The sequence below is a fragment of the Cercospora kikuchii genome, assembly GCF_019650295.1.
Source record: "Cercospora kikuchii DNA, contig_00007, whole genome shotgun sequence".
Lineage (NCBI taxonomy): Eukaryota > Fungi > Ascomycota > Dothideomycetes > Mycosphaerellales > Mycosphaerellaceae > Cercospora > Cercospora kikuchii.
The window spans coordinates 408,946-432,070 of record NW_025408588.1 but is presented as its reverse complement, the minus strand read 5'-3'; the positions used below and the strand labels follow the sequence as shown (position 1 = coordinate 432,070).

At 52.7% G+C, this 23,125-nt stretch overlaps 9 protein-coding genes across 9 annotated transcripts; 4 read left to right on the top strand and 5 right to left on the bottom strand.

Moving 5' to 3' along the window:
* Positions 1-255: 255 nt before the first annotated feature.
* On the bottom strand, positions 256-1,065 carry CKM354_001027600 (uncharacterized protein; the record flags this gene model as incomplete). The annotated part of the gene is made up of 1 exon (XM_044805729.1): positions 256-1,065. One exon carries the CDS (start codon positions 1,063-1,065, stop codon positions 256-258), a length of 810 nt encoding a protein of 269 aa, XP_044661664.1.
* Positions 1,066-1,834: 769 nt separating this feature from the next.
* CKM354_001027500 (condensin subunit YCG1) lies at positions 1,835-5,152 on the bottom strand (the record flags this gene model as incomplete). Its single annotated transcript, XM_044805728.1, has 2 exons — positions 1,835-2,989; positions 3,038-5,152. 2 exons carry the CDS (start codon positions 5,150-5,152, stop codon positions 1,835-1,837), a joined length of 3,270 nt encoding a protein of 1,089 aa, XP_044661663.1.
* A 210-nt stretch (positions 5,153-5,362) lies between these two features.
* CKM354_001027400 (uncharacterized protein) lies at positions 5,363-6,591 on the top strand (the record flags this gene model as incomplete). The annotated part of the gene is made up of 2 exons (XM_044805727.1): positions 5,363-5,528; positions 5,594-6,591. 2 exons carry the CDS (start codon positions 5,363-5,365, stop codon positions 6,589-6,591), a joined length of 1,164 nt encoding a protein of 387 aa, XP_044661662.1.
* A 925-nt stretch (positions 6,592-7,516) lies between these two features.
* On the bottom strand, positions 7,517-9,277 carry CKM354_001027300 (uncharacterized protein; the record flags this gene model as incomplete). The annotated part of the gene is made up of 2 exons (XM_044805726.1): positions 7,517-7,561; positions 7,610-9,277. 2 exons carry the CDS (start codon positions 9,275-9,277, stop codon positions 7,517-7,519), a joined length of 1,713 nt encoding a protein of 570 aa, XP_044661661.1.
* Positions 9,278-9,712: 435 nt separating this feature from the next.
* CKM354_001027200 (uncharacterized protein) lies at positions 9,713-10,355 on the top strand (the record flags this gene model as incomplete). The annotated part of the gene is made up of 2 exons (XM_044805725.1): positions 9,713-9,958; positions 10,008-10,355. 2 exons carry the CDS (start codon positions 9,713-9,715, stop codon positions 10,353-10,355), a joined length of 594 nt encoding a protein of 197 aa, XP_044661660.1.
* A 2,401-nt stretch (positions 10,356-12,756) lies between these two features.
* CKM354_001027100 (uncharacterized protein) lies at positions 12,757-14,115 on the top strand (the record flags this gene model as incomplete). Its single annotated transcript, XM_044805724.1, has 1 exon — positions 12,757-14,115. One exon carries the CDS (start codon positions 12,757-12,759, stop codon positions 14,113-14,115), a length of 1,359 nt encoding a protein of 452 aa, XP_044661659.1.
* A 436-nt stretch (positions 14,116-14,551) lies between these two features.
* Positions 14,552-15,850, top strand: CKM354_001027000 (uncharacterized protein; the record flags this gene model as incomplete). The annotated part of the gene is made up of 1 exon (XM_044805723.1): positions 14,552-15,850. The coding sequence occupies one exon, from the start codon at positions 14,552-14,554 to the stop codon at positions 15,848-15,850; it is 1,299 nt and encodes a 432-aa protein (XP_044661658.1).
* Positions 15,851-16,153: 303 nt separating this feature from the next.
* On the bottom strand, positions 16,154-17,495 carry CKM354_001026900 (uncharacterized protein; the record flags this gene model as incomplete). The annotated part of the gene is made up of 2 exons (XM_044805722.1): positions 16,154-16,800; positions 16,847-17,495. 2 exons carry the CDS (start codon positions 17,493-17,495, stop codon positions 16,154-16,156), a joined length of 1,296 nt encoding a protein of 431 aa, XP_044661657.1.
* A 2,685-nt stretch (positions 17,496-20,180) lies between these two features.
* CKM354_001026800 (uncharacterized protein) lies at positions 20,181-22,060 on the bottom strand (the record flags this gene model as incomplete). Its single annotated transcript, XM_044805721.1, has 2 exons — positions 20,181-21,806; positions 21,863-22,060. The coding sequence occupies 2 exons, from the start codon at positions 22,058-22,060 to the stop codon at positions 20,181-20,183; spliced, it is 1,824 nt and encodes a 607-aa protein (XP_044661656.1).
* Positions 22,061-23,125: the final 1,065 nt, after the last annotated feature.

Below are 23,125 nucleotides of genomic sequence, written 5' to 3'. Positions count from 1 at the left end.
GCTGCGGCTGGCTATGTGTAACAGAACAGCGGAAATCGCAGCCCCGATGTTCTCGATCACAGATCCAGTACCACGATCTGCGGTGTTGTCTGCGTGGGCGTTCTCAGCCAGAGCATGACACAAGCCCCGCTATAATGCCTTAAGCCAACAGAAGAAGCCGCAGATCTCTGTTGGTAGCCTCTCTTGAATCCCAGATTCCACAAGCGCGGAGTCGTGAAAGCTCGCTCAAGTACCACAATCTCTGCAACCAGTTTCTCACACCTTCCCATTCCCCACCACACTAACCTGCCCCCTCTCCCTCTCCATCTTAATCGCCTCCTTCCCGCCCTGAATCGCCCTAATCATCTCCTCACTCCTCCTCACAGCCTGCATACTCTTCCTCACCCTCTCCCTCCCATCCTCCGGCTCCAAATTCGGATTCGCCTCCCACAAACTCTCACACCTCTCCCTCAAATCCTCCACAAACTGCCTTATACAAGCTTGCATTTCCTTCTCATGCTTCTTCTTCCAATTCTTCGCCGCAAACCCCGAGAAAGTAATCCATGTCCTCACCGTACAAGTCTCATTCCCTGGAGAAGACGAGGAAGAAGACTCTTCGATTTCAGTAACCCGCTCAGTCTTCATAACGAAACGGGGAATGAGATAATTCGCATTATCCGAAACCCATCGTATCCTTGTAACATTCCCTCCATTCTTATGACTTTCCCTTCCATCCCCTCTCCACTTCAACGCTTCAAGTAGAAGACAAACCTCTTTGCTCTGGAATCTATCACCTCCCGTCGCAGAACCCAGGTCCATTGTTATAGTCATATGCGTCCCTTGCTCAAGTCGTAGACTTCGGCTGTGAGGGCTAGGATGTTTCGTGATGAGGACATCGGGATTGAAAGTATTCCAGTCGCGCCATGAGTGGAGGTCGAGGAGGGCTTCGTAGGGGTATTGTGGTGGGGTGGGGATTGTGGTTTCAGCGTAGACGCTGAAGGTTCCGCCGGAGGGGATGGTGGGGGTGGGACGGGGGCCGGTGTTGGCGTTGGAGCGGAATTGGTGGTCTTTGTATGCTTCGGGCATGGTTTTAGGTGTTGTTGTTCGCTCTTGCTTGTAGTTCGAGATGCGGATTATGTTTTCCTTCTGAGAAGATGTGTAGAAGCTCTACAAATTAGTCGTAACAAGGTGGCCTGATTCCGGTGTTTCTGTCGGTTTGCAAAGTATCGTGGTCGCGTCGCGTTCTTGGTTGAGGGGAGCTGAGCAGCTGAGGAGCTGATAGTCCAAATCCAGTCGCTGCTGTAAACAGCAAGGGTATGATTGATTAATAATTACTAAGGCGTATCGTAGGTACTTCCGCTAGCGAGTGTACACTGACAGTGGGGTGAGGTATGGATTTGCGGCCGCGAAACGGCCATGCAGGCCTATATACCACCAATTCGCCGTCGGTGTTGCTGGGTTGTAGATCGCAATCCGCAAAATGATTTGCACAAAAAGCCGCGTGACGTAGTCGCAGCTCGGCGCACGGAGCGCCGGATTCCACTGCCGGCCCTCTTCACATCGCGCCAAGTTGACTTTCCCTGCTTATGGTATGGTTATGTAGGCTCGGCGTCGTTGTACACCGGGGGCAGAAACATGCTGGAGCCGGAGCCTGGTCAGAATGCGGAGAGAGAGCCCTGGATGGCTGGGGAAACAGTGTCATAACATGCAAGGGTATCAATTCACATGTCATTCGTTTCATGCATCCACACTATCAAACGCCAGCCTCAGAAAGCCAACATCCATCCAACGACCAAAAGTTCCGAAAACGAGAATCCGATTACGAAAAGCCTCACGAACCTCCTCATCCCTAGCCTCATCCATCAATATCCATCATCTCGCTGTCCTCATACTCCAATTGAATCCTCGTGCCCTCAGCATCTGCAGGACCAAATGTCAGTGCAGTCGTGGCTCCGAGCGTGGCATCTTTCAGATCCTGCTGAAGTTGCTCAACATCATCCTCCACATCTGCCTCTTCTTCAACTTCCGTTCCATCGCGCGTAACAGAAGTCTGCGTGGTGTCCGTCTCGTCAAGTCCAGCATCGCTCTGGTCCGGCAGTTCGGTGGTCTCGAGAACAGTATCGCCGCCGCCACGCTCCTCGGTCATGACATCGTGCATGAGCTTCAACAGAGTGGTCTGCAGCTTCGTCAAGACATTCTTGCTCGTGGCATCGGCAGCGACTTTCGTGTCGATCGTTTCCTGCAAGAGCTCAAGGACAGATTTCAACTTCTCGGCATCGCAACCTCCGGCCGGGAGATGCAATTTGTTAAGCATGCTGAAGAGAATCTTCTTTTCATCCTTGTTCAGTTGGGCAGAAACAAGGCGATCAAGGATGCTCTCTGCTAGTATGAAATGTGTCTCGCCAGCTCCACTCTTCGCGGAGCTATCTCCAACAGCGTCAGAAAAACCTACGATCTTGCGTGGGTCCGTCCAGTCTAGTAGCATGTTCGTAATCTGTGTCATTGACACCATCTGATCGGCCCCAGCGGCAGCGTCCTCGTCGTCGTCATCCTCAAAGGCCTTGCGAAGGGTGAGAAGCTTGCTGATAGCGCTAGTAGTGATTTCTGCCATAAGGACGGCATTCTCAGCGCGAGAGTGGCAGTAAACCGGGAAGAAGTAGCTCAGACTCTGGCGAAGTTGTGGATTCGTGATACTGTCCGGGTCGAAGTATGTAACGACCAGCTGCTTGAGAAGATCCGCGTCGACTATGAGCCTAGAGAGCATCGCCTTCGAGAGAGCTGTGGCTCCGGTTGACTGCACTTCTGGGTCGCCAGACTTGAGTGACTGTTTGAACATCTTGAGGACAGGCTTCGCAGCCTCGTTTGGATCTTCGGTGCCCTCTGCAGGAGTCAGTAGCGACGGGTGCGTGACAAGCATGTCCGTGATGATCTGCAAGCAGATTGTTTGCAGCGCCGGATGTCCCTTCGAGAAGCAGTGGATAAACACGGTGAGGTTCTCTCCAGCAAGTTGCTGTATCTTCGTCAGTATAGTACGTTGGCACCCAATGACACGACTCACCTTTCCAAGGAAACAGCACAGTCCCAAGCAGAGTAGGCCTCGCTCTCGAAGTGGCGCCTCTTTGCTCCGCACAGCAGGAACAACGAGAGTGTTCAACGTCGTCACAAGATGGACGTTTTCCGTCAAATCGCAATGTACGTTCTGCAACATGCACATAGCAATGTGTAGACACTTCATGTTAACCATGAGCTCTTTGACAGCCCTCTCCTCTTCTGCTTCAGGATCAGCTTCGGCCTCCTGCTGCTGCTTCCTGGCCTTCTTCTGCGCCGCCCTGTTATCGTCCACATTGATGTCAACTTGTTCCGTGGCGGAATGGAAGCTGTCTTCTGTGCTGCCGTCGATATCGCCGTCGTCCTCCGCGATGATAGTATCATGCACTTCGGCGACGGCCTCGAGAACAACACTGCAGAACTCACGCTCGCCTTTGGCATTCTCGCCACAGACAAGGCGAAGCACCTCGACGACGAGTCGTGTGACTTCTTCGGGCAGATCTGGAAGGGCCAAAGAGGATCTCATGAGAACGGAAATCTTTCGGCGACCAACTTCGTCGCTGTAGTCGAATGTCAGGGCCATGTGCAGCAATTGCTCGACGACAAACTCGCAATGTGCCAGCTCTGACTCGTCGTATTCCTCGTCTTCTGCCTCCGCAGACTCAATCGTGACCTGAATGAGCTTCTTGATCTCACGTTCAAGGAGGAACCCGAATTTGGTGACTTCAGGCAGCTTTTCTTCTGCAAGCTCCGCCAGTGCTCGTGGTCCCACATAGTCTTTCGTGTTGCGGCAGTAGTCGTTGAATGTCCGCGCCACGAAGGCCAACTCAGGTGAAAGGTCTTCCCAGAAACTGTCTGGGAAGGAGACATAATCGACGTAGTCTGGTCGTCCTTTCCAGAACTCGTCCATCGCGATAAGAGCGATTCCGCCCTCGCCTCCACTGTTGACCACATCGATGCGTTCCAGCAACTCAAGCAGTGCATCGAGTGATGGAACTGCTTCTTTGTCCTTTGTAGCGTCTCCGTCCTCCTCTTTCTCTGCCGCTTGGGCAGCAGGCAGAGCTGCGCAGTCCTCGATCCAGCGTTCGCAGAAGAGTCGTGCTGTAGCCTTGCGCACATTCTCATCTCGATCGCGCAAGCCCCATCTGAGCAGCTTCTCGCGGTGCGTCAAACTCAAATGTCTGAAGTCTCCAAGTGCAGGTAGCAGGCGGCTGTACAATGCCTTTCGTGTTGTCGCATCCGCGTCTCTCGCTCGTTCCAGTAAGTATGGCAGCACTTCCTTTGTGAGCGGCAAATTCAGCAGCAGATTTCTCCTGACCTCAGCTGAAGAATCGTTTTGCAGCACGTTCAATAGCTTGTTCAGCACGGTCTTGCCGCCCAGGTCCTCGTCTGAGTCCGAGTCCTCCTCATCTTCATCGCCTTCCACCTCCGCCGCCAACCTGCCAAGACCGTAAACGGCTTGCAGCCGAACAGAAGCCTCTTTGTCGTGCAATCTCTTCAACAACTCTTGCCGTAGCTGGTGAAACAGTGCATCGTCTAATGTATCCAGACTGTTGATAATGTGACTTGTAATTTGCGTCGCTCGAAATCGAATCTCTTTGGCCTTTGCCTTCATGGCCAGCATCGTCATCTTCAAAATCTCGCTGGCCAGCCTGCTCGTTGGCGTCTGCGGGAGTGTGCCATCCTCGACCTCATCGTCTGCCTGTGCGATCTCATTGTCCTTGCTCGCGGCCACATTCAAGAATGTTCCCAAAAAGCGCACGACGCGATCGCCGACCGGTTCGGATTTCTTGACCGGCAGGATGCGAATCACGCATCGCACAACCTCTCGATTGAAGTCGTCCTCGTCGAAGTCGTCATGCTGTTTGCCTTTCTTGTTGCTGACGGGCTCGTAGCAACATGCTTCCTGGACTTTTCGTAGTGAAATGATCGCTTTTCGATGTGCAGCGGTGGACTTCTGCGAGTCTGCAAACACGGTACAGATGGCGCGTCGCAAGGAGCTGTCCTCCCCCTCGTCTGGTACGTCCGGCGGTGGTGAGCTGTTGCGGGCGGATCGCGTGGACGCCTTCGTTGCAACGGTGCGTCGCGATGTGCGCGTGCCCGCGCTGGCGACTCGTCCCGGCATGATGTTGTGCTGTAATGTCAGTTCGTGTCGGTTGTCATCTCTTTCTCGGCGGTGTTTGCAGGTGTAAACAGAGGCGGAAAAGGTCCCGCGATGCACGGCCACGAGCCAATGACGTGCTGCACCGCGGCGCTTTTGACTTTCTGCTTGCAGCTTCACTCGACACCCTGCACTCCCTCTGTGCATTCGCGATTGTGATAGCCTGTGCGCATCATGTTTGCCAGGACTGCTCTACGGGCGGCGACGAGGCCCACGAGCTTTCGAGGAGTGCGAACGGCAGTCACAATCGCTCCTTCAGCATCGGAAGTGCACGCCATGAACCCTCACGGCCTGGAGATCTCCAAGGCACAAGGCGTTGCGAAGAATGGCCTCGTTTCTGGTATGTTGAACTCGCAAATGATAAAACTACCTAGTCGCTGAGACTGATATACAGCTTCTTCTCAGCCATCGGCAACACGCCTCTCATCCGTCTGAACAAGATCTCCGAACAAACCGGCTGCGAAGTCCTCGGTAAAGCCGAATTCCAGAACCCAGGCGGCTCAGTCAAAGACCGCGCAGCATTATTCGTCGTCCAAGATGCCGAAGAGAAGGGACTCCTCCGCCCCGGCGGCACAGTAGTAGAAGGCACAGCAGGCAACACCGGCATCGGCCTCGCCCACGTCTGCCGCTCCAAAGGCTACAAACTAGTAATCTACATGCCCAACACGCAATCACAAGGCAAAATCGACCTCCTCCGTCTCCTCGGCGCAGAAGTCTACCCCGTCCCCGCCGTAGCCTTCGAGAACCCCGAAAACTACAACCACCAAGCCAAACGCCACGCCGAACGTCTCGACAACGCCGTCTGGACAAACCAATTCGACAACACCGCAAACCGTCAAGCACACATCGAAACCACCGGCCCTGAGATCTGGGCTCAAACACAAGGGAAAATCGACGCTTTCACTTGCGCTTCTGGGACAGCGGGTACAATTGCAGGCTGTACACGCTACCTCAAAACCATTTCCGAAAACCGCGTGAAATGCTACGTCGCTGATCCTCCCGGGTCAGTAATCTACACTTACGTATCATCAGGCGGAAAACTCGTCGAGCGGAGCGGAAGTTCGATAACAGAAGGAATTGGGCAAGGTCGTATCACAGACAACTTGAAACCCGACATCGATCTCCTCGATGGGGCATTACACATCTCAGATGAGAAGAGCATTGAAATGGTTTACAGATGTTTGGATGAAGAGGGATTATACCTTGGAGCTTCATCCGCATTGAACGTCGCAGCGGCGAGAGACTTGGCGCAGAAGTTGGGACCTGGGAACACTGTTGTGACGATTCTATGCGATGGAGCATATCGTTATGCCGATCGTCTGTTCAGCAAGAAATGGTTGGAGAGCAAGAAACTGCTCGGCGCCGTGCCGGAGCATTTGAAGAAGTATATCGTGCTGGAGTAGACAAAAGGCGATACGATTGAATATGAAAGACAAAACATACACAGCAAGAAACCGTCATCAGACCGTTCACGATTAAGTTGAGCGAACTCTTTGAACCACACAATCTGCGTCACAGCCACGAGTGGGTTCATCTTTCGTTGCCACCCCGACTTCACGCGTGCCTCACTATCCCAAATGTACTGCCTCAGCTACATTGATCGTGCTTTCCAGCGGTGGAAGGGCAAGTCGAAGGCCAAACAGTTGTTTACACGGGTCTTGAATGGCGATGTGCACCTTCCACCTCTGGCGTGCTCCTGCCCGCATGCACAGCGACACCGCGAACCGCAGAGCGAGTGTTCTCACGGCAGTAACAAAAAGCGGGCACGCGCAAAAGGAAACTCTCCCTTCAGCATCTCTCGTATTGTCATCTATCATCATCTTCATCTCCATGTTGACTCATCAAACCGTCATCTTTAAGCCAATGGCCGTCCGCCATGCTCTCATATACCCAGTCCTGGTCATCCATTGATCATGCGCGCTCCCTCGCTCTCCATGCAGACATTCGCTCATGTGGCAGTCCTTCAATACACCTACCACTCAACCCCAAAGCCTCGCTAGCCTTGTTCCCCCCTTTCCTGACCACAAATTCCAGAGACAAGAGAAGTCATTTATGCAAAAAGTCCGCCGCCACTTCATAGATATGTTTTGTGTTGACTGTTCGTCTTTTGATGGTAATGATGAATCTTTCCCCTTTAGCCCCCGCACATCTGCATGTCGCCGACGTCAACTCTTGCGCGTCAGCGTGAATGGCGAAGTAGGGAAATTCATTTTGGGTCGCTCGTTGCTCGTTGCGGAGCAATGTCTTAGCAGAGTCGTCGATGTTACGCCCGCCCCTCCATGTATTGCAACCAGTGGGCAAGTTGTTGTGAAGATGCCGCACAAAGTCTCATGTATCTTCCGAGGTCGGCTTGTACATGATTGTAGTGAGGAACTGTTGCTGGTCAACACAGTGAAGTTTGAAGAATGTGGGACTGCTCACCTTCCGCTTGTACCGCGTTGTACCACTCGTGGCTAACACGCCGCTTCTTATGCTACTAGTAGCCAAGTGATTAAGCACGGTATGATTGGGCATGATGAGCACGCTAGCATCGTCCTTGTGGGGAGTGGCGCCGTTCAAGATGCTCTTATTCAAGAACATTGGCAGACTCGGCGGCTGTGGAAGAGTGTTTGTCACTCTCTGAGCGCGCTGATATCGCTCATCTTCGGGGTTCTGGTAGTTGTCTAAGTCTACTAGGAATTGTGGTATCGTGTTGGTGTACTTGGCGCGTGGGATCGTCTGCTTCGGAGCTGGCTTGGGTTTGGTCTCGGGCTCTGTTTGAGGCTCAATCTGTCGTGGTGCAGGGGTGGACGGGATAGGGATGGATGCAGACACTTCCGTTGGCTGTTTCTCGCTCTTAGTCGAGCCGTCGGTTGCTTGCAGCGGAGATGGCACATTGGCTTCATTGTCGGATGGCTGCGCCGAATCTGCCAGCGCGCGTACTGCGGCTTCCTGCTTTCCCGTAACATCGTCGGCGGGGACAGTCGTGCCGGGTATGTCAATTGGCTGAGCTGCCTCGGGTGGCTGCGTTTGTCCCTCTGGCAAGGGCGCCACGACCTCGATATAATTGACGAGAATATTTGTCCAATCCACAGTGGTAGGGAGATCTGGCGATGTGACCATCTCCCCGTCCACCAGAAATTTACAATGGTGGGTGCCAGGAGGGAGATAGAGTCTTGCAGAGAACCCCGGTGCGCCATCCTTGTTGCGGGGCACTTTGATCTTTTTGTCCCAATTGCAAAATGTTCCTGTGACGAAAACTTTCTCGCCGCTCCCATTCCACGCGAACTTGTATGAGACCTTGACTGAGCCGTTGTTCAATCCGGACGTGTCATATGCGTCATTGTCTCCCACATCATCGTCGTCGACTGTGGTAGAACTGCGCACAGAGGCTATGCGGGGTATGGCACCTTCCTCGATATCATCATCTTTGATCGCAGTGATGTCCTGCGGGGTGATGATGGGGGAGCCCGGCGTGTGCACCTCCTCCTCGATAGGCAGCGGCAATCTAGGCGGACGACTGTAGTTGGCAGGTGGCAGGCCGTATGGGCTGGCGGAATATCCGGTTGGGATGTAGTCATCTGGTATCGCATCTTCGCCGCCGACATGGTTGGCGGGTGGAACATCGACCGGCTGTGACTCTGTCGGCTCGGGCGACTCAGTGACGGGTGCGGGCGTGGCTTCTTGCGGTTGTGATGGAGGGGTCGGCGGGCGCGGTGGTGAGGCGTGGATGGGCAGTGTGTTTGACCTCGATGGCGGGCGGGCCTTGCTATCTGCCTGGCCCATGGCGGAAATGGCCGATAAGGCCGAGCGGTGGCTGTGGGCAAGGTCGTCGACGGCGCGGTGGTGGTTCGACTGTGAGGCGGTGATGGACCTCGCGCGGGCGTGTGCAGCGCGCTTGGGTGAGGCCGAGACGGTGGCTCCGTGGGCGTAGTACTGCGAGGTGGAAGGCGGGTCGGAGCTACTCGAAGTCACCCAGGCTTCGGTGGGCAACGACGGCTTCTTGCTCAGTCGCCTGCTGCCCGTCCGCTGCGGCTTGTGGGTGTTGTTGCTGCCCGGAGACGTCGCCGGTGGGCCTGAAGCGCCGTCTTTGCTCTCGGCGTTGCCCATCGCTCAATGGCCTCTTATCGCTGCCTCAACGCGTCAACGGAACATGACGTCTGTGCGACTCGGGCGGGCACAGCGGGGCGACAGTGAGGGTTACACGATGGAATAGACAGAACGAACGAGCGCAAGTGAGACGGAGCAGCAGAGCTGTGCTGTGCTGCCCTCCTCCGCCGGGCACAAAGAGGCAGCACGCAGCGCAGCAAGCGACATCACCGGCGACTGTCGATCGTGCATGGGTGTGTGCCCTTGGCGAGCGTTGCGGAATAGCCTTTCCGCCAATTCATGCAAGTCATCTCCACCCCTTTCAGCCTCATCATGCGCCCATCCTCCACGCCATCACTCGCCCGCCCACCACCACGAACCCGCTGCTGACATGGCACGAGAGTGAACGCATGAAAACGCATGAACGCGAGGGGTTGAAAGGTGAAACATGTCACCATGTCTGACCAGGCTGCATCAGACCAACTGCTTGGCGCTGCTGCCATCCTCCCCGCCCTGGCCAGCGGCGCGTACTGGCTGGTTTACTCCATTGCGATAGTCCTAAGGACCATCGCTTACGCCGTGCTGTGGCTGCTCAACCTGCTCTGGCGACCAATTGCCTTCACCCTCCAGCCCATCCTCTACCTAGGCAGTTTCTTGCTAGCATGCCTGGCTTTACCTTTCAAAGCGATAGTAAAGCTTGAGGTTGGTGTTTCGAATGGCTTCCAAGCACTACCATACTTATCATTTGCAGACTCTATACATCTATTTAGGCATCGCGGCTCTAGTCGGCATCCTTGGCGGTCTGCTCGTCAGTCTGATCGCGAGCAAAGTGACCGGCACCTTCCTGAAGCCGCCTCCAATCAAACCACACAAAGTCCGATCGGTCAAGGATTATCGCGAACAGAAACAACAGAAGAAGGTCAAAGATCAACTTCCGACCCTTCTAGTCCCTCCGACCCGGCAAGTGAATGGAGTCTCGCCGCAGCGTCTCTCGCCTGGGTCAATATCACCAGGCTATCTGAGTCTATCAGACGGTAGCCGGCGGAAGGCGGGACTATTGAGCACGGCGATTCTGGAAGAAGAGGATTCCGAATTTTGAGCACCCCAAAGTCCCGCAGCAGGTTAAGATAGCATTCATATCAGCGACAGATGCACGTGTCGCATAGAGACCTAGAATCTCGACCATCCCATTCACAACTTCGCCGCAACCTCCTTCACCCTCTCTCCTTTAAACACAATATGCCCGTACTCCGCATACCCCTCATTCCCACACCTCAAAATCACACTATGCTCCGCAAAATGCTTCGTCCCATGATACTCATGATGCGCTTCCGTCGTTGCCCAACCCACGTACACCACATAACACCTCTCAAACTCCTCTCTCTCCCCCTTCCCTCCACTTTCCTCCTCAAACTCCCTTTCACACTTTCCACCTTCTCTTCCAGAATCGGCCCGCCACTACACCCAAGACACCCATCAACATACCGGACAATATGTGTCCACAACGGCCAAGCGCCTTCGTCCCACGCGGCGGTTCTATTCACATATATCGCCGTGCCCGAAAACGGAGCTCCTCGCGCTAAAGCTTGAGAATCAGGCGTGAAATCTTGCAACGCGGCATGTCGGATCACAGGGTTTTGTTTCTTATTTGCGAGGACTTCTACCAAGGCAATAAAGAACCTGTAGTTATCCGAAGCGAGGAAGGCTTGATGTTGAGCTAACGTGTTGCGGACTTTGACAGCACGAAACAGAGAATGCGTCAGTACGTCACTTTGTAAAGAATGTGGGACTTGCAGGGCCCTTGTATTGTACCTATATGTACTTCAACATGTTCAGAATGTTCAAGCGACTCTCCCCAGTAAATTCTTTGAAACCCGGGCGCTTCAATGCAATAATCTATCGCTGCTTGCCATTTGGGATCGGAGAACAGGTGGCCGCCTCGCGAAGGGTCGTTGGGGCGGTTGTTGGTGAGGTGAATGACTTGTGTTATGGGGAGTTCTTGAGACATGGGGGGTAATGCAGTGAGAGGTGGGGTTGGATGGTATGAAATGCAATCAACAAGTGATCAGTATTCTTGAGAATAATATGTTTTACGAGAATCAAGTTTGGTACTAGTGGTTATTGTATAACACTGCACAAAGCAGACTTGTGTGGCTTTTGGGCTTATGTTGCTGATCATTCGCATCTGCAGTGGCGTGAGGGGTTAAGGTACTGTTGGTTCGCGGGGCATAGTGAAGGAACGATCTTCTGAGTTTCTTCCCTTCGACGATGCTGACTCGAAAGGTGCTTGTCAGAGGGAGAAATTGTGAGTGGTACGCCAGGCACGTTCACGCTGTGAATTTCTGCTGTCTCTAAATATCGATGCTGTGAACAAGGTCGACGATTGAACGGTACTGCAGGTAAAAGTGCGGGCGTCGGTCGGAGGTGATGTAGACGCGGTGCCGAAATTGGGAGGCGCTCAAATACTCTCTCTCTCCCTCGCCATCTCACTTTTGCGTCCACACGACGCACTCTTCTGCTCAAGTTGTGAAGCAGAACAGTCGACTGCAAAGCTGACGAGAAGAACATTCGTGTGCTCCACTGCGAATACGGATGGAGCGGAACTACAAGAACATATTTGACGGCCTTGCTGATGACTGGCATGTCTAAACATACAGCCTGAGCAGACAGCAACCTATTGCGAAGCTCAAACTGCCCAAACCAAAGTTTCAGTGCAGACAACGACATGATCGCTTTGCAATCACGTACTCAAGCCGGTTATAATGAGCGAACGAGAGTGCGATGACCACCAGTCCGAACCAGCGTGATGGCAAGATTCTGGCCAGTGTGAGCGATCCATCTACAACACCGAGGCCGACTGTCTGTATCGCCGAGCGTGGTTGTCAATCAGGTCCGGGCGTAACGCGAATGCCGAGTCCATTGATTGAAATGGTAATGTAGGTTCAATGATAGAACCTTGCAGCAGAGGGCTATCTCATGCACCTCGTTGTAAGCTGACTCTCGAGCTGAATCCATCATGCTTGTGGATACTGCTGCTCCTTCTGGAGCTTCGTCTTGTCCGGATTCTCAAAAGAGACATACAGAACGTGTAAAGGAGCGGAGTTGGAGGCTCAGCACGGAAAGTAGTACCACGATGCTATACGAGGCTGCGAACGACATTTTCATGCAACATCACTATTCGTGTGGGCTTAGAACTAACTTTGAGATATATTTTCGCTGCCAACTACTGATTACAGAACAGCTGAAGATCCGCGTTATGCACTCCGCGGGGTACGCGGTACTTTGAAGCAAAAGCTTACGGGGATTGAGCTTTCTCCTCATTTGTGCAACCTTGTTTAAAGCTGCGCAAGCCTATTTCCAAGCATGTGCAACGATCAGCAGCGAGTCGTTGTAAAGATGTCATCCTTCACCAGGCTCTCCATTCATATTTGACGTTCTGCTCACAGTATTCAAAGGGTACAAAGGCAGCCAGAGGACAATCTTCGAGAAACCACACAATCATGGCACCAGTCACAGAATTTCAAGTCAAAGAAAAGTACGATTACCTGAACGGTTTTGGCAGCTATCATTCTTCAGAAGCAGTCCAAGGCGCCAATCCGCTTGTAATCAATAGCCCGCAGAAGCCACCATACGGGCTGCGAACCGAGCGCATAAGCGGCACATCATTCACAGCGCCACGAGAGAAAAATCTACAGACATGGCTGTATCGTGTCGTAGCTTCGCTCGAACGAAGCGAATTCCAGCCTATCGAAGATGTCCCAGAGCGACCATCTCGCCTGTCTCCTAATTCGTACATGTGGCCTACGTTTACAGGCGAAGAGGGAGCAGACTGGACGAAACAGAAATTGATCGGCCGAAATGGCGAACCTGAGAAGAAGGAAGGCCTCGCGATCTGGTTGTTCGCAGCATCTCGATCAATGGCTCCGCGAATGGCATTCTCTTCGCTGGACGGCGAGCAGCTCATCATCCCGCAGGCCGGCGCACTCGACATCCAGACCGAGCAAGGCAGACTTTTGGTCCAGCAGAACGAAATTTGTGTCATTCCGCGAGGAATCCGATATACTGTCTCTCTTCCAGATGGCCCAGCTCGCGGCTACATCTGTGAGCTGTATGAAGGACACTATGAGCTACCAGATTTGGGCATCATTGGCTCTCACGGTCTCGCAAACGTTCGCGACTTCCAAATCCCCACCGCACACTTCTCAGGATCAGTCAAAGATAACCGCGCCGTGGTCTCAGACAACGAAGAATGGACAATCATCACCCGTCTCTCCTCCCGCCTCTGGTCCTGCACCCAACCCTCCACACCCTTCGACGTCGTCTCCTGGCACGGCACCTTATACCCCTACAAATACGACCTCGCCCGCTTCGCCGTCCTAGGAAACCTCCTCTTCGACCACCACGACCCCTCCCTCTTCGTCGTCCTCCGAGCCGCAGCCCACGGCAAAGCCCCCGGAACCTCAATCGTAGACTTCGCCATCATCCCCCCACGCTACGGCGTAGCCCAAGATACCCTCTGGCTCCCCTACTTCCACCGCAACACCATGAGCGAATTCTACGGACCAATCATCAACTCTCACGATCCTCGACATCCTTTGAACAAAGCTAGTAAGAAAAGTAATGCTTTTGCGCCGTTCATGGCGGGACTTAATGGGAGTAATGTTCCGCATGGTCCTGCTGAAGCTGAATTACAGCAGGCTAGTAATGAGGACTTGAGTCCGAGGAAGATTCAGAATGATGGGGTTACGATTTTCTTGATTGAGACTGAGAGGACGGTTTTGTTGAGTGAGTGGGCGGAGAAGAGTGCCGTGAACAGTTTTGGGCAGAATAATCTGGCGAAGGCGCAGCCGAAGATTTAAGGGTGTGAAGAGAGTTTTTAAGTGTTTGTAATGAGTACTGTATCTCTGGAAGGAAGTTTTGCGACCATTTTTGTCGTTTTCTTGCTGCGCAGCCCTGTGCTGAATCGTGTGCGTGGAAGGAATCAATGGTGTGGTTCTTTTCTCCCGTTTACGAAGGTGCAGCAGCTAGAATTGGGTCCTATCTGGAATGGTTCTCAATACATGATTTTCCTGCCCAGCCTCAGCCTATTCGAGTGTGGTTGTGTAGCTATATTTGTTGGTTTCTGGGCGTCCGTCCTTGGTTGAAGTAGTGCACCGGGGTTCACTCCGCGATCCAGCTTCGAGCTCCACTTCGACGTCGTACGAACTTCCTGGCTTCCACACCACATTCTCAACGACACAATGTCTTCATCTCCAGCTTCAATCCTTCATCGGCGACGGTCTCGACACCAACAAGATGCGGGCTAGATTGCAAGTACTGCCGCAGAGCGGCGTGATTGTTCGCGTACGCCACACAAGGCTATACCATGCTTCTCCGACTGTCCAACGTGCGAATCTGCGTAATGGAGAGTTAGTTCCCAATCCTTTCGCATCGAAACTGACGCGCACTGCACAACCTATTCCCAAGATATATGAGCTGGTGGATAGGAAAGCTACTGGCTTCTCGAATTCTGGTCCTTCCGGAGAGCAACAACGCTTTAGTAAAGAGAAGGTCAGAACATGGCTTGAAGAAAAGTCTGGCCATCAGTCGCGCGTACTTGATCGCACTTTCCCTCTAGATGGCGTAAAGAACATATCTGATGTGTCCGAATTCGAAGCGCTCGCCGCACATGGCACCGCTGGAGCACCAGAAGCAATGTTGTATCTAGCCAGATCGCGCATGAGAGTCGAAGGTTTACCGCAAGCAGAGCAACGCTCGGCCGCAGCTAACGCAGGTGCATCACGTATACTCGCCTGGGTACGGAAAACTGATCGTCGATACTGGGACACGATACTGCCCTATGATTTCATAAATATGCTCTGCCGGCATCTGGAAGCAGAGGAAAAAGGCCGCATTCTCATGGAGTGGGTGGCCGCGTATGTTACGTCGTCCGACATGCAAAGAGATGCCGTAAAGGCTCATAACCCACTGCATAAGAGGGCACATGTCAGTTGGCCAACACGCATCTTTGCTTGTCTCGTCACGGCTAAAATCTACTGGGGTGAAGATGGCTCGATGGACGCTGCGCTTGAATGCCTCCTATACGCCCTCGACGGTGGCTTGACAAAGGCTGGGCGCATCCTCTGGATTCCGGCCGCTATCGTGGAGCTGGAGGGGCGTCTTCTACAAGACGAGACACCGCCATGCTCTCCCATCCTTTTCGAGCGATATCGTGCATGGCTGCCATTTATACCGAATTGGAAGTATTCCAGCGACCGGTCTCGTCTAGACTTCCATCTGGCTCGCATCGTCCTTTACCATCCAGTCGATGCCGATCCACGTCCCATACTACAGTACTGTCAAGGAGAAAATCGTCTGTCTGGCTCGCGTGAGCAGGGCAAATTGAACTCTGCGCACGAAATCTTGCGAGCCTCCTATCTATTGCGACTCGAAGATGACAACGCAGCGGCGAGACTTCTTGAGAACATCAGTCAAGACCTACATCCCCGGCCTTGGTCTCAGCTCCGTATGCTTTATCGCAAATGGAAAGATGACCCCAAGCTGAAAAGCAACCACTCTCGTAGCATTCACGGCAAGACTCTCCTGCCTTGTTAGCCTCTATCGGCGTTCACATGCTCTTGCTGCGGGAATGGGAATTTTCAAGAGTCTCTTTCTCGTGCGCTATAACTGCACGGAATCGCTTGAGAGAGTAGATTCTCCTTGAGAGGAGTGGTTATTCGCTAAAGCATAGGAGATGACCCATGGCATCCGTACAACGCTTTTGTCTGGTCATCGATGACTCTGGTCAAGGCAGTCATCTTGACATAGCCACCAGGTCACTTTCGCGCACGAGTTCTTCTCCAAGGACCGTCTTGCCGTGTGGTACTTAGCTGCATTGACTGCGCCTTTTCCCGTGCCTCAGCACAAGTTCCAGAACTCGCGCAAGCCATCAGATCGCCAACCGCACTTCCATCCAGTTTTTCGTTCAATCTGAGCAAGCAATTCAAGAGTCGCGAACTTTTCACTTCGTGTCCTCATGTGCCGTCCACAGACATATACAGGCTGCAGTGAGTTCACAAGGCAAGCTGTATGATTATTCGTCTCGACGATGCCATTGGCCATCAGCGCATACTTGTACGCTTCCTCGCGAAGGACACCCGCGGCTTCGGCGTTGCGTTGAGCTGCCTCGTACTCCAGTAGCAGGACTTTGGCCGTGTAGAATTGCGTGTGGCCAATCGTAGCGCTATGGCTGGAAAAGAGGATCTGGGGGAAAGGATTGTCTGCTTCAGCACTTGCGTCTCTGAATAGTACAGGCTGAGCAGACTGTCCTCCCATGACTTCCCATCTCGTCATGTCAGTTTGCAGTGAGTGCAGAATTGCGCCACTCTCGGCCAGCGGAGGATTATCAGAGATCAGATTGATGACTCGTGCAGTAACCCATATGGCAATGCAAGCGTGTAGATCTTCATCGATTCCATTCAAAGCCATGGTCGCTTCTGCATTGTCGAAGTAGGTGTCGGGTGGCAATATTGTTGTCGTAGAGGCACAAAATGCGGCCCAGATGTCTGAGTGGGTCAGCTCATCATCGTTTCTCATGGCGGAAACGCATACCTATTCGCGCATAATCCCAAAAGCAGCCACTAATCAGCCCTCCAGTAGACCCATTCCAGCCATTGTGAGTATATATGCTAGCGCAGCCTCGGACATGCCGCCGCCAATCGGTATATGTAACGGTCATCATCTCGTACACACAAAGCAGTACACATCCTGCAAGGGTTCCCACGACTTCAAATCTGCCAGACATTGCTTCGATTGCCAACCTCACGGCCATCTGGTACAGATGCAGCGGCAAGGACTCCGATCCAGAAGTCAAGGCTCGATGCTCTCTCAGTTCGATATTCTTCGCGGACAGTGCCAGTGCTGCAGCCCGCCATGGCGGACATCTCAGCATTCGAGGGACTTCTACGCGCGAGTAGTACAGTTTTGCAGAATGTGCATCGAACCAGGGCGCACATTCGGTGAGATAATTGTGCATTAACGTGGTTTCCAGGTTTGTTCGTAGGGCTTTTTGGACCAGATCTGAGGCTTCCAGATTTGACCAATTGGTGAAATGCTCCGGATTAGGCGTCAAAGCTGCTGTTACATGTGTTGCGCGAACATCCGCGATGTCCGGTTCAGCGTCATGCTCAGAGATTGGTGGAGAGAGTATCGATAATGATGAGATGAATTTGCTATGCTGTGCCGAATCTGTGGAGCTCATGGACTGTCTTCTTCTTTCCAGTGGACACGTCGATGATGCTAATCCTGCGGGAGGTGCAGTAGCTTGTGTCGGTGGTGTAGATGTCGATGTCACGCCTTCAGGTCCTTGGAACACGATTTTCAAACCTCTCGTCCAAAAACAATTTGTATTTGAGCGCTCGCATCTTCGACATGAAGGTTTCTTTTCATCGCAGCGCACATGTTTATCTCGGCATGAAATACATCCTGTCCTTCGTCGAGTTATGCTTGATGTCTGGTTCGTGGAGCGTGGGGTGTTTGGCGACGTGGACATCGCGGAAAGTCGCTGTCAGTACAATGAAAAGGTAAAAGAAGCATTTCTGCAGCCGTGAAGATTGCAAGGTGACGACCGTTGTGAGGCTCTTCCTGCATCGTGTTGCAGTTGGCCAGACCCAGTCGATCGTGGGGTACAGTGGTACATTGCAACACTACTCCGCATGCATCCTCTTGGCCGCGATCAGACCTGTGGATGGCCAAAATGTCATGCGGAGTTCTTATGTTACACTTCTGCAAAGCACGTCAATGGTAGAATGTATAATTCATATGGTAAAAGTCGTGTGCCCATCGCAGTTCATCATCCATTGCAGTCTGGCAGTATGCGACGAGCGCCTCGCTTCAATTTGCAGGTTGTCTTGGTTCGAACGCCACCCCCGACCACAGAAAACCTAGTACAAGAAGGTGTGCAAATCGTGAGCAGCTCGCGTCTCCATCGATGTGCTGCATGAATGGAAGCTACGAATGGTCTCATCATGTAGAAATCGATGATCAGAGAACGAAGTGAAGTCGAAGTACTGTGGATGTCTTTCTAGCCTTAAGCTTCCGGCAAGTCAGCATGTTCAAGCCGAGTGTTCCGTGTATCAATTTTGCCCGTATTAGGGTCTTGCAGTATCTGTAAAGCTGCATGCACGTGTTGTTGCTTCACTTGGGGGAAATGGCGAGGATGACACGTCTCCAATGCAATGTAAGGAGACGCTGGGCTGTTCGGTGGCAGTCGACGGCTGCAGTCGTGCGCAAGCACGAGAAAATGATGTTCCACGAAATTCATCTTTCGCAGCTCTGTCGACGAAAATTGGCCAGAGAGTATCGCCGTCTCCGAAGAAGCGCAGAGGTGTCCGCTCTACAGCGTGAACCCCGGGGCGATGGCGAGCCAAAAGAACTTTGGAGGCACACTCATATTTCGTCGATTTTTTTTTTGGTCGCTGTCATAGATGCTGCTCGTTCATTGAGAGAGTATTGACCGATTGTTGCGTGTTGCAGTGAGAGAACTCGGAAGTTCCAGCCAAGTGAAATTTGGGCAGCTCCACTTTTAATGGTCCGTGCGCACACACCGATCTTGACCACCACTTTGCCTCGCCATTCACCAATACGCCCTGCCCTGTCACTGTTGAATGAGAAATCGATGAATACTGAGCGTGGTTTGGATAAACATCCAGCGGTGCATGGCTTTCTTCGCTTCCGGGCGTCGAAGGTCGGTCTGGGTGACATCTTGGTCCTGGAGCTCCAACCATGCTACCAGCCAGTCAATACCGAACAAGGACGATCATAAATCTCAAAAGACGAGGCTTGATCAAGAGGAACCCTGCGTTAGGCTCTCGGAAAAGTGCGGGAGAGCTGAGCTCCCAAGCTTCAACCCTGCTTTGCTTGTGAGCCATCTTATACGCCCCACACCCGCCCACGCCATCCAATAATGGGGCAACTCGTAGCACAGCTACGATGGTGTGGTCTAGTGGTATGACGACGTGTTGTGGTCAATCTGCAGATCCGCGTTAGCCCGTGTTCGATTCACGGCACCGTCAGGATCGTGGTAACAACGATTTAAGGACGTTCAAACCGTCCAAGCCAATTTTTTTGCTGCTTTTCTTTTGCTTTGGCCTCCGTGAAGCAACAGCATACCTACGGTCCCTGTGGCTCGTCTCTACTACTAATGTATGCACCCCGCTGTCTCCACAATCTATTCACCTACATCGATATCTAAACAAGGCAGGCGCCTTTTTTTGCTACCTGCTAATTCACAACATACTTGCAGATACTCTGCATCATCCTTCTCAGCTCCGATCAGTCTATTCCTTGGAAATTCGCCCTCTACTACTTCCCTGTCCAAATCATCACCTATGTTCGACATCCAACTAACTTCCGGTGATCGTCGTCCAACAGCCATCTTGCCTTCAAAACTTCGCAATCTGGAAGGGTCAGTGAGTCAATCTTACCAATACAGATCGTTCCAGCGAAGACCCCACCAGCTACCAATTGTACTTGAATGGCCCAGGGATAAGAGCACAGTTCTGCAAGCATTTTCGTCTCTTTGGCCCAAGCATCGATCATCCAAGCCTCAGTGCCGTTGTCTGCATATAGATAAGTGCTTGAGAGAACGAAGAGTTCGAGGAATAGCCCAAGACAGGCATTCCACCAGCATAGCAGAAGAAACAGTCTGTCGTAAACCTCCGCTCCGTGAAGGCTAGGACATCTCGACAACTAGAACCGACAGCTAAAGCTGTGCATAGAGGATACTGTATGAGCAGGGCCGAAATTGGCTCAAGGCCGTATGCACTGTAGAGCCCAGCACAACCGATGCTTTTGGTAGAGCATGTATCTGAATCCCATTGATTCTCTGATAGATCGCTATGTAGGTCTTCTTGCATAACATCGTCAACCAATCCCCTCATGCTCCTCAGTCCGTCATCTTCACCGCAACATGGTTGTCCATGTACCTCGACACACTGCCCATACCCACAGCAAAAATGCATGCAAAGACTCCAAACGCAATCGTAATGTAGTAAATGTGCTCGAACGACTCCGAAAATATGCCCACCACAGTCGGCAGGATATCTCTGTACGCCCCCTCGCTTGCAAAAGCAGGGTACATCTCTGCCCACTGGCGGTACGGCATAGCTGTGAGCGAGGTCAACATGGTTTGAGCGAGTGCTGTGATTTCAGGAATGGCAAATCCCTCGTTGATGAGATCGAAAGCAACACCGCTAGAAATGAAGACTGGTTGGAGCCTCTCCAACGCCAACTCAGTGACCTTGCTGGAGAATTGATTGTAGAAGATCGCCAGGCCGATAGCTTGAGTGGCAGCACGGAGTCCGACAGTCAATGCCGTGACTGAGCCGAGGAGATCGTCTGGAGTGATGATGGTGATGATGACTTGGTTCGGAACCAGAACACCTCCGACGGAGACGAGGGCAATAATGAGTGGTCCCCAGACTGTGGCAAGGTTGTTTGGGTTGATGAGGACGAGACACGAGGTACCAATGACCTGAGCCACGCAGAACCCAACCATGATCCAATTGACTTGGTTCTTCAAGACATGCAACAGAAGGGCTGCGATGATGGCACCACCAAGGATACAGATTCCGATGGGGACAGTCCAGATGCCGGTTTGGACGTTGTCACCTTGGAAGACAGCTCGCGCTTGAATTGGCCAGAAGACCACCATGCAGACATAGTTGATGCCAGCTCCGAAGATGACGCATAGCATGCAATAGAATGGTCTAGGAGCGTGGACGATGCGGCGAGGGAAGAGAGGCCAGGGAGCCACGAAGTATTCGTAAAGACATCCCGCGATGAGCACAACAAAGCCCATTACCAATGGGACCAGAGTCGGCGCAGATGTCCAGGGAGAATCTCGGCCACCGATGTTGAGTGCGACCAGAATGAGCAAAACGCCAGCCATGAAGATGAAGCCGCCCACAAAGTCGATCCTCTTCAGCATCTCGCGACGCGTCAAGCCAAGTGAGTTGACTCGTGGTGGTTCCTTGTAGCCAATGTAGAGGACCACGAAACCGATGAGGTTCCAAATAGCCAGCACAGCACCAACCCAACGCCAGCTTGCCTCGAGCAAAAGGTTCGAGTAAAGGGTTCCTGGCGCCCAAGGGATGATAATTAGCAGCATGAATGCCACGTAAATTGGTCGCTTGCTCGTAGGTACGCTCTCTGCCACCACAGCCAAACTCAGCAAGTCCTGCACCACATTTCCGATACCAAGTAATAGCTGTCCAGCGATGAAGCCGATATCGTTTGGCGTAGCGGCGCAGAGAACGGTCGCGACGATACTGAGTCCGAAGCCTCCGTACAAGAGAATATTGCGACGGCCAATGAGATCAGCAAGAGGGCCGACGAAAGGAGCCAGAGCACCGGAGGACAAATTCGATGCTGTCAACATCCAGGCGAACAAGGCTGAGCGGAGATCTACTGCAATGGCTGTGCCGATTGTGAGATACAGAAGTGCCGAGATCTGAGACGCCGACAAGGCCATGGCGCATCCAAGGACGGTGCAGACGAATTGCCAATTTTTCTGCAAGATCGTTCAGCATTTGAGGTCTCATGTGAGAAAAGTGTGCGCCGAATTACCCTGTTCTCCGTTGTATGATCATGGCCATCACCCTCTGTTCGAAGTCCATCCTTTTCGAAATAGTTGGGATTTCCTGGGACACGGGAGATGGTGCGATGGGGCCGCAACTCGGGCTTGTCACTGTCGCTCAGGTTGTCGTTGCTCTCACGGTCGAGATGGTCAGCAATGACCTCTCGCTTCTCATGTTCTTCTGCCATTTTTGCAACACTGTCACACAATGCTGAATAAAAATTGATTGACAGGGCACAAAGAAGAAGGCTCTCAGCTGGCGATCGTCGTGCACTTAAACCTTTTCCAAGACTGTTCCGGTGTTGTACCTAGTTACGTGTGTTTTCTAATCCCAAGCACTACCCTAGACGGAGAACACCGCGCATTGCGAATTAGAAAGTCTTGATCTCGGGTCGCCTAGCAAACGAGGCGGGGTGCTTTCCTGTCAAGGGCAATTGTAGCTCTGTACCGTCTGAGTAGTATGCACCAACTCAGTGGGATTGAGCCATGTGCGCGGAGCTGTCCACGACGCGCACATGGCAGCCCGTCCATAGCAGGTCTTTCCCCACACGGATCAAGACTGCCATGGCCAGCCACATGTTGCCAAGGAAGTTTGGCACCAATGACAGGGGAGGACAGAACGGAATCGCATCTTCGCGTGGTCTTGTGCAGGTCTGCAGTTCTTCTTATATCAGACTTGGGCAGAGCCCCCTCTCTTGGAGTGTTCTGCGATGTCCAATACTGCTGCACCGCTTGCTTTGCTTGCCTCGGTCTTCGGCCACGTCTCTGGGCTGTTCCGTCAATAGCTGAATGTGGTGTACGCAGGTATATACTATGCTGGTGGTCAATAGTGGCCCATGGCCGAGGCCTTCAACTCTATACAGGCAATGGAGCATGTTCGAGTGCGGTCGCACAAAAATAGAGGTGGTCAGACTAATCATGATGAAGTCAAAGGTCATTCTTGATCGCCTCCCTTGTCCTTCTGCGGGACCTTCAGATGAAGTGCTAAGGTACTTGCTGCTCAAATACAGTTCCTGGAGCCAGATCTTTGGGGTGTCGAAAGCCTGAAAGAGCCAGCGATCGCATGCCACTACCTCTTTCTGCAGTCCCAACTCATATAGCGCAATGGAAAGCCAAAAGTCCGGCCTGCTCGACTCCCACCCCATGTGGACTCTGGTCATGCCTGCTGCACAAGTTTTGTGGTCACGTCGATTTCATGGGGCCAGAGGCATTCCGAGTTTTCGAACTCGATTGGCTTTCCATGAGTGCTCAAA